Source organism: Pomacea canaliculata, linkage group LG13, assembly GCF_003073045.1.
Source record: "Pomacea canaliculata isolate SZHN2017 linkage group LG13, ASM307304v1, whole genome shotgun sequence".
Lineage (NCBI taxonomy): Eukaryota > Metazoa > Mollusca > Gastropoda > Architaenioglossa > Ampullariidae > Pomacea > Pomacea canaliculata.
Window position 1 is genome coordinate 13,878,748 of NC_037602.1, and position 13,153 is coordinate 13,891,900.

The window sequence follows — 13,153 nt, forward strand, 5'->3', positions numbered from 1 at the left end:
CAGTCTTTATTCCATTTTTTAAAAACTTTAAAATTCAGCACTTTTTGTCGATTACTCAATGTTTCACTCCTTTAACTTTTTGTCTGCAAAATAAAAAAAAAAGAATTGATCTGAGTTATGTTTCTGAGCTGTTCTGAATGAATCAACATAAGACAACCGTAAGAAAACCGCGGGTTCCGCACTTACCCGGAGAACCTTGCTGAGCCCCTGGAGGGGGCGCCAGAGTGTGGCGCGGGGGTCCCTGGGTGAAGATGCGGATCTGGGCCTGCGAAGGATCCTGCTGACCCTGAGACGGAAACCCTCTTCTGGGAACGTCTATCGTCGACAGAATCGGGGCTGCAGTTGTCGTGGTCGTGGACGTAGTCGTCGTTTGTGGCTTTTTGTATTCTGAGAAATTTTGTAAAAAGTAACTTTTGTATGAGGGAAAGGTATCTGAGAGCACGCGCACTTTAGCTGAGACCATTTAGGATTGTAAACATCAGTATTTTATCGGATGTATTCGACGAAAATAATGCAATATATAAATATAAAATAGTGTAGTATATTTGTGTATATATATATATCAAATCATGTAATATCGACTTATAAAATCAATTAATATATACAAAATTTTTCTATCGTTTTCTGCCTTTTTCTCAACTGAAAACTGGTCAAGTATTTCAGAAAATGATCTTGTCCAGAGAAAAAAACTTCCAAATACTCACACCATTATATATTTTCATAGTCTATAATATGAAAGCAACACACTTTAAAATTACAACTAGAATCCCTTAATAATTTTTCAAATGTGTCGGATTGTCAAGAATTCAATTGTTCTCTCACCACAGGTTCCATGTAACATGTAACCATGTGATATACTGTCGTTGGATCAAAAGATAGATGTGGTGCAAAGCCCCGAAAAACCCAACTAAGCAAAACAGCAAAGGAAGTCAAACTTTGACTCTCATCCTACCTTTCTTTATGTTTGCTTGAAGGTAATTTTCTATGCACTTCACTCTTACTCCACAAACTACAGTGTCGGCGATCATAAAATAGCCCGAATCCCATAACACCCTCCAACGAGGCTACTTTTGAGTGACACGCCATGAGGTTTAATCGATTTGAGTTGACGAACGGACAGACGTTATACAGAAAGACATCGAAAAGACAGAATGAGAGACAGAAGGCGAACAGACAGTTCCTGTAGCTCACCGAACAAGACCATAGTCTCCGCGTCCTTGCCCATTGGACTGGACGCCTCGCACGTGTACTGGCCGAAGTCCTGCTCGCTGATGGCCATGATGCGGAAGCTGAGCACGATGGTGTATGCCTCCTGGTGTTCATTGTACACTTCCACGTGGTAGTTAGAGCCGTCGGTCTTAACCTCCTCGCCATCCTTGAGCCAGCGGCTGACTGACTGCGGGTTGGCCGTCACAATGCACTCTAGGATCGTCTCCTTTCCCAGCATCTGGCCGATGCGCTTGTTAGGTAGCTCGATCTCTGGTGAAACTGATGAACACGCACGTCATACGTAGTGAGTCACCGAGGATTGTGTGTGTGTGGTCTTGGCTACCAGGATTACCTCAATATGAAGGAGAGAAGAAGGAGCAAGGATACGAGGACCTCTCACCCTCCTCCACAGAATTTATTGCTAAATACAGACGTATTAAGCTCACAAAAGATGGAAAGGGCACATGTTGCTATTCACGAACCATAAAATCAGTAATTCTAACCAATCGTGATAGAGGAAGGTCAAGCTAATTCAAACATTCTGACCTACATCATTCGAAGAAAATTCTCTGACTGAAAATGATTCAGATGGCCTTTTGAATGTCCTTTTGAAAGCAAGGTTACACGGCCTAATAGACGTCCAAAAGGTAAACAGTAAATTGTTTACCATGTCCCATACTCGGAAACGACAAGTAGAAAGAGTAATCTTATTTTACCACATCTGCAAAGGTACCTTCCTCAACTTCCTAATAAACCAAGTATCTTTTTATTGCTTAGGGTAAGATGTGAAGTTTTCAAAGAACTGACGAACAAATTTATGCGGAAGGAATAAGATTATAAAAGAGAAAAGGGTGTAAATATAATGATGACTAGACCGTAATTGAAATACAAGCCGACAGAGAAAAACCAGAGTTGTATATTAACGGTTTTTTGACCGGACAAACATGATAAACGTTTGATAAACTTTGACAAAAGTTGTCAAATGCCAACTATATAAGTTTATTACCAAGCTTGGTCAAGCGTTTGCTTTATATTTGTTATAAAAGCCTTAAGCAAACTAATTTTGTCAAATATGCGAGAATGTCAGACAAAGTTGTTTGGTTTGTTTTTTTAAAGACGCCATCGAAGCATTTGCCAACCATTGTCACATTTTCTGGCAACATTTTCATCGCCATTTCATAGGGATTCAGATGTTTATATAACAGCTGAAACACTCTTCCCCACACTGTCCAACGCAAGCACGCATGCACACACGCTCACACACACAAGGACGTTTTCTCCGCAGGGACTATCGCCAAGGGAGGCCACTCACACTGCACGTCCACCTTGATCATGCGGTTAATGGCGGGTGGAACGTCATTGAAGGCAACACACTCGTAGACGTCGCCGCAGTAACGGCTGATGTTGTGGATAATGAGCACCTCTCCGCTCACCCCAATCCCTGCAACAGTCAGCAGTGCATCAATGTGTCAGATGCCAAAGGGTTAAACAATGGACACTTTATTAACTTTACTTCATCGAACGTATTTCTCTGATTGTTTTCTTCTATTTTTAGACCATTATGCAAGCAGAAAAATTACTTTAGAAAAAGAAAATCGATCTTTAAACTTTAGGGGGAGAGCGGAGGCGAGAGAAGAGCTTATTGTCTTTATGCACACATGCATGTAGTTTGTACGTGTGCGTGATTGCGTGTGTTTATGTCTGTATCGTGTAGGAGTGAGTCTGTGCGTTCTTATATGTTTATCGTGTCTGCTCTCATACGTGCGTGTATGTATTTTAAAAGTACATTGTTTTAAGCACGTAAATGTACTTTCTAGCCCGTACGTGTGCGTGGTGCCAGCTGGACGCCCTACCTGTCTTCTCGCTATCGTGAAGACATGTCTCACATCCTTGCGACATGACAACGCTATGCACAGTCGCACACAGGACACCGCCACGAGATTCCCCCCTATCACTCCTTTCTTAATTGGCTATGCAACAGCAAAAGCTGATTTTAATAGAAATCTGTTTAGCCAGCCCCACAGTCCGCGAGATAGTTCATAACTCGCCCGGCGTTTCCTTCTGTATAATTCACACGATATCGAATTAAAAGTCACACACAACCCCAGCGCCACACGAGGCAGGTAACATCTGCATGCAGATTGCTCAGTCGATGTGTCTGCACACAGGAGAGCTATGACAGGGAGGTGAGTGGCCAAAGACTTGGGAGCAGAAGACAGAAGGGAAAACCTTCATGACGATAAGGCGCGGCTAATAAATGGCAGACATCGGACCAGAGCGTTGCGCCCTCGTCTTGCGGGCTTTTGTTTTGACGACCGGAAAATCCCTGGCATGTTTGTGGTCACATTGAATTCTAGAGTCCAGCAAACTGTTTTTTCTACCCGTCCCAGTGAAGGAGGACTTCGGAAGCGGGACATCAGCGGCCTTGACACTCCGCGCTACACACAACCTTGTGTTCAGCTATTCCAGTGAAAAATAAAACTTTGATACTGTGTGGTTTTGTGCTGAACAATGTTTAAATTAAAATCTATGAAGAAGTGCATACCGTTAATGTTGGCAGGCAAAGTCAGCGGAGGCCCAAAACAAATAGCACTCGACATTGACTAGTATATTTCTGCATTTGAAATATATAAATCTAACTCATCAAAAGTTAACAGTTGTGTGCATTTGTTTTTACTTCAGCACGTGTAGGCATTTGATTGGGTCTTTTAGCGCTGAGGGCTGTGGCCCGACAAAAAGTAAATTTCCACAATCCAAGAGCCCGCAACTTTTCACCAATCTATGTTATTTACATTTCATTTAAATAATCAAATCAGCAAAATAACTCTCCCTAATAGTTGGATCAGAAGGCGAGCGCGTGCGTGCGTTTGTGCTTGTGCGTGCGTGTGTGTGTGTGTGAGCGTGTGTGTCGCGTACCACCCCCCAGCGTCCACGGAGCACGCTCAAGGCCACTCACACAGCAGGCCACACACGCTCAGTCACTCAGCCGGAGGCAGGATGCGACTTACTTCTCGAACCCGTGCCCAAGCGAAAACCAAGACAAAGACAAAAAGAACGACACAAATACGAAGTTTAATATATATATATACCCAAACACCCAAATACCTAATACAACCAAGGAAAAGAAAATACCGATGCGAGTACTCACAAAAAAAACCAAAACCGAACAAAACAAACCAACAACCAGGTACTGCACCCCCGCAAAGAAAATAAAAAAAAAAAAATGGTTGATTATATCTCAGACGAATGCTCGTCGAACAAAAAAGGCGTGGAGCCAGGACATAAGACACGCACGCATAGCACGTATACACAGGAAGTACACAGTACATACACACCAAGGGCGTGCACCCCGGACATACACAAAAAGCCCACACGGCTTATGCTAACGACCGACGGTCACCCCGAGAAGAAACGGAAGCACACTCCCGTAGACACTGGATGTCACAGCACAGACTCCAGCCGTCTTCTCAAAAACAAAAAAACTCTCCGCTCTACTCAGTTCCTTGGTAAAAAATCTCTCATCAGCAGCCACCAGCCCTCGAGCAGACCTCACGTGACGTAGCAAGACTGTGACGTCAGGTGCTGATACAGACAACGGGCGAAGGCCTTGACCTCTTCCCGCGAACCGGACAAAAATAGCCTGAAAACACACGTTAACTGTCGTCTGCTGTCAGGTACCTCTCCAATACAGAAGCGTCCCCGCGCTGAGAGAAATGTAGACCTAGACGAAATCATGACACGCGACAGTGTGTGTGTGTGGTTTTGCATTTTCTTTCCCTAATGAAGACGAACGCTTCGCCCTAACGCTGCGTTGTCAAAAGCCTCACTTACGTTCCTATGATCAAGTAAAATTAAAAGACTGCATGTGTCGACGATCTGTTTCAGGCCCTGATCCTTGGTCATTGAAATAAAACTCATTGGCTTCATTGTTTACTTTTGAAGAAGATGATTTAAAATACGGTTTTGCTTAGTGCAAAGAGTGAAGGTCGCGGATATCACTTCCAAAGCTGCTCCCTTCACTGAGACACTTAGAAACTAAATCCTTGTCAAGCGATGCGTGAAACAGATATCGAGACACAACAATTTTTCAACAAACACACTTTTTCATATCTTAACAACAAATAAGAGGGGAACCAACTGTAGTCTGTGCATAGATGCAAATTAAACCTTGGAAAAATGAATAAAAAAAATAGTTGCCTTGGACAAATGACACATTATTTACTGCTCTATCAAGAAAAAAAGAAAGAAAGAAAGAAAGAAAGAAAGAAAGAAAGAAAGAAAGGAAGAAAGAAAGGGTGCACAAAGAAAGAAAGTTTATGCAGAAAAGAAATAATCTGAATACTTATAGCTAACTTTGCAAAAAGTTGCAAAGATGTAGGCTTGCAAATGATAGGAAAAACGCTTTTAATGTCATCGAAAATAGCTTGGTCTTTTTCTTAGAATTTTTACAAAAAACCTTTAGATACTTTAACCTGCTTGGTCCGAAATTCGGAACAAAACACAAACATTGAGTTGTATTATTTTACTTGTGTTGTCATGGCATCTCACATCATTTGCGTCATTCAAAAATAAAATTTTAATGGAGCTAGAAATAAGAAACCTTAGTTACAGTAAGGGACTTAAAGACAGCTTAGAGAAAAATATTAAAAGAAATTATGGACTGGAAACAAAACCACGTTAAAAGCTTGACTATTATCTATCAAAAGAAAATAAATATTTTAAAGACTGGTCTTATCAGGCGAGTACTGTACAAGTAAAACAAATCTGAAATCTGTTTACATCTATTAAAACGAAAAACGACAAAGAAATAGTTCGCGATGATGAGAGTCTTAAACTGATAACACGAGCGAACCTCATGCAAAAACAAGAAGAACGTCTTACAATTGGAGCCCGGGCAGAACTCACTCTCTCTCTCCTGCCCTTTCTTGTCCGACACGTGTCGGTACCACGTGACTCTTGGCAGAGGAATTCCCGTGACGTTACAGACCAGCGTCACAGTCTCGCCCTCACGCACTGTTGTGTCACTGCTCGACAGATTCTCGATGATTTTGGCCGGAACTGAAAAAGATACAAACCTCATGCCATGACTAACACCGGATTAGACTCGTCTCATGTCATGGCTGCCACTGAAACAGATCCAACACAATAGGTACTGAACCAGACTCTCATGTCATGACCGGCACTGAATAGACACCAGACTCACAATGTTCGATAAGGTCGGCACTGAAATACTGAAAAATACTGAAAACCCAGTCTCCTATCATGAGTGTACAGAAACAATTTAGCCTCATTAAATAGTCCAGATATTCTCACTTGAATAGTACCCACAGACTTTCCAATGATCGGCAAATGAAAATATAAATAAAATACAAACTTCTCATGGAGAAATAGAAATGAATTTGTAGTCCACTTCATATTAAGGGACGTATTATTAGCTTCTTTCGCCCTTTCTTTCTTGGATTGGTGGGAAAGTGCTTTCACCTAGGGGTGATCTCCTACTGTGAAGGGAGAGGGAGGGGGAAACCGAAATGCCCAGAGAAAACTCCTGCTGACCGACCCTGCGAACAGGTGTCACAGAGAGGGTTCCGAGACTGAATCTGAACCCAGCATCTCTCACTGCAGTGGTGACAAACACATTTTTAACTCCTCCACTCCCCAGCGCCTTTCTCTCTTTCCTTGCTGTGTGTTGGCGTTCTTACTATGAATGTGAGGAAGTTTGGTGAGGTGGCAATACTGTTGACTCTGACTGGCGCTTTTCTTTCGAAATGTTTAAGCATATTTATTCATCGGGATTGATAAACATGAAAGAAGAGAGGACAATAAGTATATAAAGTGATAGATGCTAACCCCTCCTGAAAATGTCACAATGCAGATTCTGCTCTGTGTCTTCGTAGTCCTTTGGTGTGAGAAACTGTGAAAAACTGTTATACAACTGTGAGAAAACTACATCTTCTCCAGCATCGCTCGATTTATATAAATCTTTTAAATCCAATTTCTGTGCAAAACACAGCGGCGAGCCTGCACGAACGTGTTGGCGGTAAGATTAATGCTGTCATTTATTCCTGACGAATTCATCACACGGAACCAAGCAGAAGCGAGATTTGCGGCCAATCATCGACTCGCATTTTTTGTGGCTGCTCCATTCTAGGACCCGTCATATCAGCATGGCAGCGAGGGCCAGCAACTAATTTGTCAGATATCAGACTCTAACCGCTCCGTCAGATGACTGCAAACGACACACGAATCCAGGAGATGGCAAGAGTGAGCTGAGCTGCGTTCGCCCTCGCGACTCGTTATTCACATGTCAGTAATGGCGATCCGTGCATGTCTGGAACCTTGCTGAGAGAATGTGTGCGTGCGTGCTCGTGTTTATGCGAGATATACACATAATCATACAACCTTGCAAGTAAACAGAACAATCAAGTCATGTCTATAAACAGAACCATGTAATCATAATTATTAAAATCATGTACTCATGCCTTTAAACAAAAGGTAGTCATGCCATTAAATAATTGTGAAATCATGATTGTTAGCAGAGTTATGTAACCGTTTTTTATAAAGCATCATGCTAAAACCAGAAAAATATAATTATCTAAAACAATTGTGCATTCGTGTCTATTAATAGAATGGTGTAATTGTGCTTTTAACGAGAATTTTAAGGCCAGACACCGGTCGAAAAATTGTCAAAAATTTTTCATTTTGGCCATTTTCAGATTACTTCATACTGTCAAAGTTCATATTTTGTTCTATTCACTCGCCAAGTGGTTTTTCATAGAATAATCTAGAAATATGTCTATTTTGTCAATGAAAACATCTACTTCTATCCTATTTACTTTTCCCGAGCGCAGAATTAGCGAGAATAGAGAATGTTTGAGACATAGCAACACACCTCGCCACGTGGGCAACTGTGTCACATCGTATATCGGTCGAAAGGTCATGACATGAATTTTCAAACAAAGGCTGAGTCAAAACCCTTAGAAGGCCCCAAGCTATGATACAAGCTCTTTTCTAGACGACACAAAGGGTCGGAAACTTCCTTATATGGACGCATGCGTAACATACTTTGCATATAGCCAATCAGAATTCACTAATGCCGACCTAGACGGGGTCATAGGGCACACGAACACGCTTCGGCTGTGCTCGGGTATCCCACAAGGCAACTGTCATGGCCTCCGGATGTATAAACAATGGCGACAGCAAGTCAAAGCTAGTTCTGGGATATTTTCTTTTCTAAGACATTAACGTTGATATTAAATGTTTATTGTGACTGTCAGACGCTCATTTCTTCTCACAATACCACGTGCAAAAAAATAAAAACCACGTGGACATTCTTAGACCGTCGTAGCAGCTAAAAAAAGTAACTTAGTGAACCGAATTCGGCTGTCGAAAACACCATCAGTCATGTGGTAAGCGAGCTGAAAATAAAGCGAAGTTTTCATTTCTGCTGCAAAGCTTGGTAGTAATCAGGACTAGATGTAAACATTTACACATTTGAGTCAACTTGCAATGCTAGTTATTTATGTACTTTGTCAGGAATGTAGGGAAACAGAGCTTACATCATTTGCACAGTAAACAAAGGTTGGGTGGGGGTTGGATGGTCTTACTCCAACCAAATGTAACAAACAGAATGTGAAGACAATTATCTATAGCATTCCTAACAAACAATGAAAACTGCTATCTAGTCAAGTTTGAAGCCATTCAGTGTCTAGAGAGCACATCATTGTCAGCCCCCTAAAAGGCCAGACAGCTATAGTGCTTTTCCCAGAAATCTTTGACAGAAAATAAGATACCCCCTAGCCACAAAAATCAACCATCTTTAATCCATGTGACTACAGAGGTAATTCATAAAATAATCCTAGCATACAGAGGAACACAACATGAGCAGCTGCTTAAATTCTGGTGCACCAGTGATGTATCACTAGATTTCATGAATAGGTTATTCTTATTCCTATTTGCCCCCAGTGGAGCATAGGGCTGCAAGAATTGGTTATACTCCCCTATAAGCTTTTGAAATAATTTCTTTAATTGATGTTCATCCCATCACCCTGCAACTGAAGGCTAAGAAAGATGAGAGTGTTTCCTACTAATGCTGCTACTTCAGTAGATGCTCGCAAAAATTGGAAGCAATATGCGACATCATCACTAAATGTTAGACAGCAAAAGACCAAAGATGGCAAAAACCATGAAGCTAGTGGACACTGAACTTCTATATAACTAACTAAAGCTATAACTGTGTTGCTCAATGTTTGCAAACACCATTGTTTTTATTACTGTGTACTTCTCTGAAGCCTGGTCAGCAGTTGGGTACACAACACAACCATGTTGACTTTTCTAAAAGTGAATAAAATAATTAATTTTATTAGTAATGTTAAAGTTATATGTAGTAACACATTGAAAGATGGTTATATTTTTCATTCAGCAGGTAAATTACATGAAAGGCTTAGATAAAACAAAGTTACTAAGCTTGATATTTCTGCTCGCGCTTTTTCCGTTCATTGTTTTTGTTACAGTTTGTTTACTTAAAATCCCTATAACTTTATATTGACATGTGATACAGGCCTAAAATTTGAATGAAGTTTTCTTCATACATATGTAAACATTTCAGTGAGAGCTTTTTAAAAAATATTTAGTGGTTTAGTAGTTACTAAGCTTTCACTTTGTTTTCCTTCGCCTTTTCAGTTTCTTGTTTTAGTAAGCTTGTTTAGTTCAAAAGCTTATAACTTTATATTGGCATGTGATACAGGCCTAAAATTGGGTTGAAGTTTTCTTTATTCATATTTAAACATTTCTATGAGAGCTTTTAAAAAATATTGAGTAGTTTAGAAGTTACTAAGCTTTCAGTTTTTCTTTCCGCGATTTCTCAGTTCCTTGTTTTGGTTAGAGACTGTTTACTTCAAAAGCTAACTCCTACTTTTTGACAAGAGATATAGATCTGCAATTTGGTTGAGCTTTTCTTCATACAAATTTAAACATTTCTATGATAGATTTTTAAAAATAACTTAGTAGTTTGGTAGTTATACCGTTTTACATCAAAATTTCTTAAAATTTAACACACTTTTTTACAGAAAAAAATAAAAAAAAAACAAACTAAGAGGAATTCGCAAATTCTTTATCATAGAAATGTAGATCTGTCTTTTAGGTAACTATTTCAAAAAGAATTTTGTGTCTACTCACAAAATTGAAGAAGTTTTTAGCTTTTAAAATTGTTTGTTTTGGCGCCATTTTGGATTGTTTCCATGGCAACCGATAGCGCGACGAGTGCAGTAAAACCATTTTTTGAAACTTCATTCAAGGGCTAAATAGCTGATACAAAAAAATCCGCGCTATCCCATGAAACAAAAAACTTTTTTTTTCGACCGGTGTCTAACCTTAAGAAGATAATGTTGCAATGGCTTCTGATAAAGTAGTCTAAGATTTCAGGACAAGACAATCTCGCCTTGTACTTTGAGGTGAACTGTTTTAATTTTGACGGGGCTGGTGTTGATCTGGCAGTTGTAAAGTCCCTGGTCCTTGTGCTGTACGTTCCTGATGTGCAGGTTCCAGTCCTTGCTGAAAGGCCTTTCCACCGACAGCCGCTCATCGTCGATGATGCGTCGGTCTTCAAAAGTCAGAAGCGTTGACCACTGGTCAGTCCACACCACCTGTGAACAAATGTTGTACAGCGTTCAGTTTCAGAAATTAAACCTCGAAATTAGGAAGTTTTAAAGACTGGAGCTTTTTTGGAAGATTCCTTGAGTTAAGACCAACAATTCATGTGATCATGACTATGACCAAATGTTAAATTCTGTCCAGGTTGTGTCAGCATTAATGTCTGCTTGCCTGTCGTCTTCCAAGAAATTTGACTGAGCATGGCAGGACTGCTGTCGCCCCTTCCTTCACCGTCACGTTGGCCATGGGAGAGTCAAAGCTGGGGGTCACGTCCTCCAGGTCAATACTTGCGCCTTCTGAAACGGAAACACAGGTAAATAATGCATCCATAGAAAAGGACTCCATCGGAATGGGCACAAGTAATTTCACGGACATTTTTGTGTAAAAGTCACCTGTACGCTCTCGCTAATCACGTTTGTTGACCACACGGTCACGTGATTCATTTGAAGTCACAAGTCAGCGTTGGCTACACAACTTAGACAAGGTCATGCAATTCTAGAAGGTCTCAGATTCCTCAAGGTCACAAGATTCATTCGAAGGAAGGTTTTTGAAAAATTTATAATAAACGTGGAAGATGTTGCGTAAGGTTGTGCATCACAAAACATCAACAAATCAGCAAGCAACACATTTGCAGAAAAATATTAAAAAAATTCCTGTGCGGGGGTTCTGTTTAGCTACAAAACTGTATTTAAGTTTACAAAAACTAGTTGGGAATGTATTAAACTAAAGGGATCACATTTGCATTGAAAATAATTCAACTTACTCTCGCTAAATAAAAAGAGCCCAAAAAGGAGAGAGAGAGAGAGAGAGTGAGAGAGAGAAAAAGCATAAATAAAAAACGTCACACATCTAATACTACTTCTACGGTTCACCATTGTTTTCTTTGACTAAAGACAGACGACATTGCTGAGGGCATTTTACGCTCCACTATTTTCTATTCGTTGCTTCCGCTTTGGACAAAAATAAAGATCGTATATCTGCAAAGAATATAAAACAGCGTCACCACGTCCCGCCTAATGCTGCTTAATGTCCTCTTCTTTTTATATCTTGGGAGATCTACTCGGCAATGAAATGAATGATGCAGGGGAAGCTAATGGTAAAAGAGGGTGAGAGCCGAAGACACGTTTCTTTCGTTAATCCTTTTCATAACTGACAAGCTTTAAGCAATTTTTCCTTTTCTTTCTTTCTTTCTCTCGATACCACCCCTCGCTGCAGTGCATCTGTTCCAGACTTTCAGTTGTTTATTCCAGCTTGCACTTTTTGTCCGACATTTTTTTGTCATTTTGCTTCTTTTAACACTTCCATTGGGATGGACAGAGTATTTAAATCAATTATTGCTAATTTAAGAAGAAAAGTACTGTACCATACAGGTGGGAATAATTACTTAGGCATCTTGGCGAAAGTTCTAAACACAAGTCTTAAGAAATTCACTACTAGAACGGCATTTTTTCTCACACCTTCAACTAAAACAAAGCATTCCCCCCACCCCAGTAAAGTGAGGGTCAGCACGTCGGCACTCAATGATCAAAAGCACTGAACCACCAACATTTTACACTGGTTTACGCCTGTAAAGTAATAACGACTCAAGGAGTACACCCTAAGATAACGTAGCCATCAATAAACTGAGCACTTCTGGTCATACAGGAAAAAAAGATCAGCAACATAAATGCGATGATGGAAGCGCAGGCCGCCATCTTTCATTTTATCTATCAGCATCGGCATAGCATCTGTCAAAATATTCGATGAATGTATCGAGTCCGGTGCCCTTTTCCAGGCACCTTGAAAAAACCCTGCCGGCGGTCTAGAGACTTTATTGAGTCATTATTCCGCCTGGCTGAGCGCCTGCCTCCCTCCCTCGGCAACAACCTTCTCCACGCAGACACAGCGCCAGTGGCTTGCCTCCCCTGTAACTGGCGTGAGTAAGACGGTCACGGACGATTAGATCGGATCCCGCTGTGCGGGAGGAAAAGGTATCGGAGGTGAAGGCCAAGTGGTTTCCAACTGCCGGCCGTGCTGCTGGAGAAGGTCCCGCGCGCAGAAGGCCTGAGGAATTTTCCTGTTGTTATAGGAACGACTACTATTATGTGTGATGGTAAGGTATGGGTTAGTGTGGTTTTTTGGTGGTTGGAAGGAAGTGTGTGTGGAGGGTTAAATATGAGTTGTACTCGGAAAGATGAAGCGGAATAAAAACAGATACAGACAGACAAAAAAGAAAAAAAAAAAAAGACAAAACATTACAGGCGCATTCAAACACACAACAAGACAGAAAACAAAACAAAACAAAAAATAATAAATA

At 40.8% G+C, this 13,153-nt stretch overlaps 1 protein-coding gene across 3 annotated transcripts in view; it reads right to left on the reverse strand.

Moving 5' to 3' along the window:
* LOC112554351 (opioid-binding protein/cell adhesion molecule homolog) overlaps positions 1–13,153 on the reverse strand; it is a 75,735-nt gene that overhangs the window by 653 nt on the left and 61,929 nt on the right. For 2 of the 3 annotated variants that reach the window (XM_025222093.1, XM_025222091.1), the window contains 6 exons: positions 11,029–11,153; positions 10,646–10,850; positions 6,091–6,267; positions 2,522–2,650; positions 1,192–1,488; positions 187–387 (listed from right to left, as the gene is read on the reverse strand). In XM_025222093.1, the coding sequence (XP_025077878.1) occupies positions 187–387; positions 1,192–1,488; positions 2,522–2,650; positions 6,091–6,267; positions 10,646–10,850; positions 11,029–11,153 (1,134 nt within the window). The remainder of the gene's footprint in view (positions 1–186; positions 388–1,191; positions 1,489–2,521; positions 2,651–6,090; positions 6,268–10,645; positions 10,851–11,028; positions 11,154–13,153) is intronic. The other variant, XM_025222092.1, reaches the window with a different exon arrangement.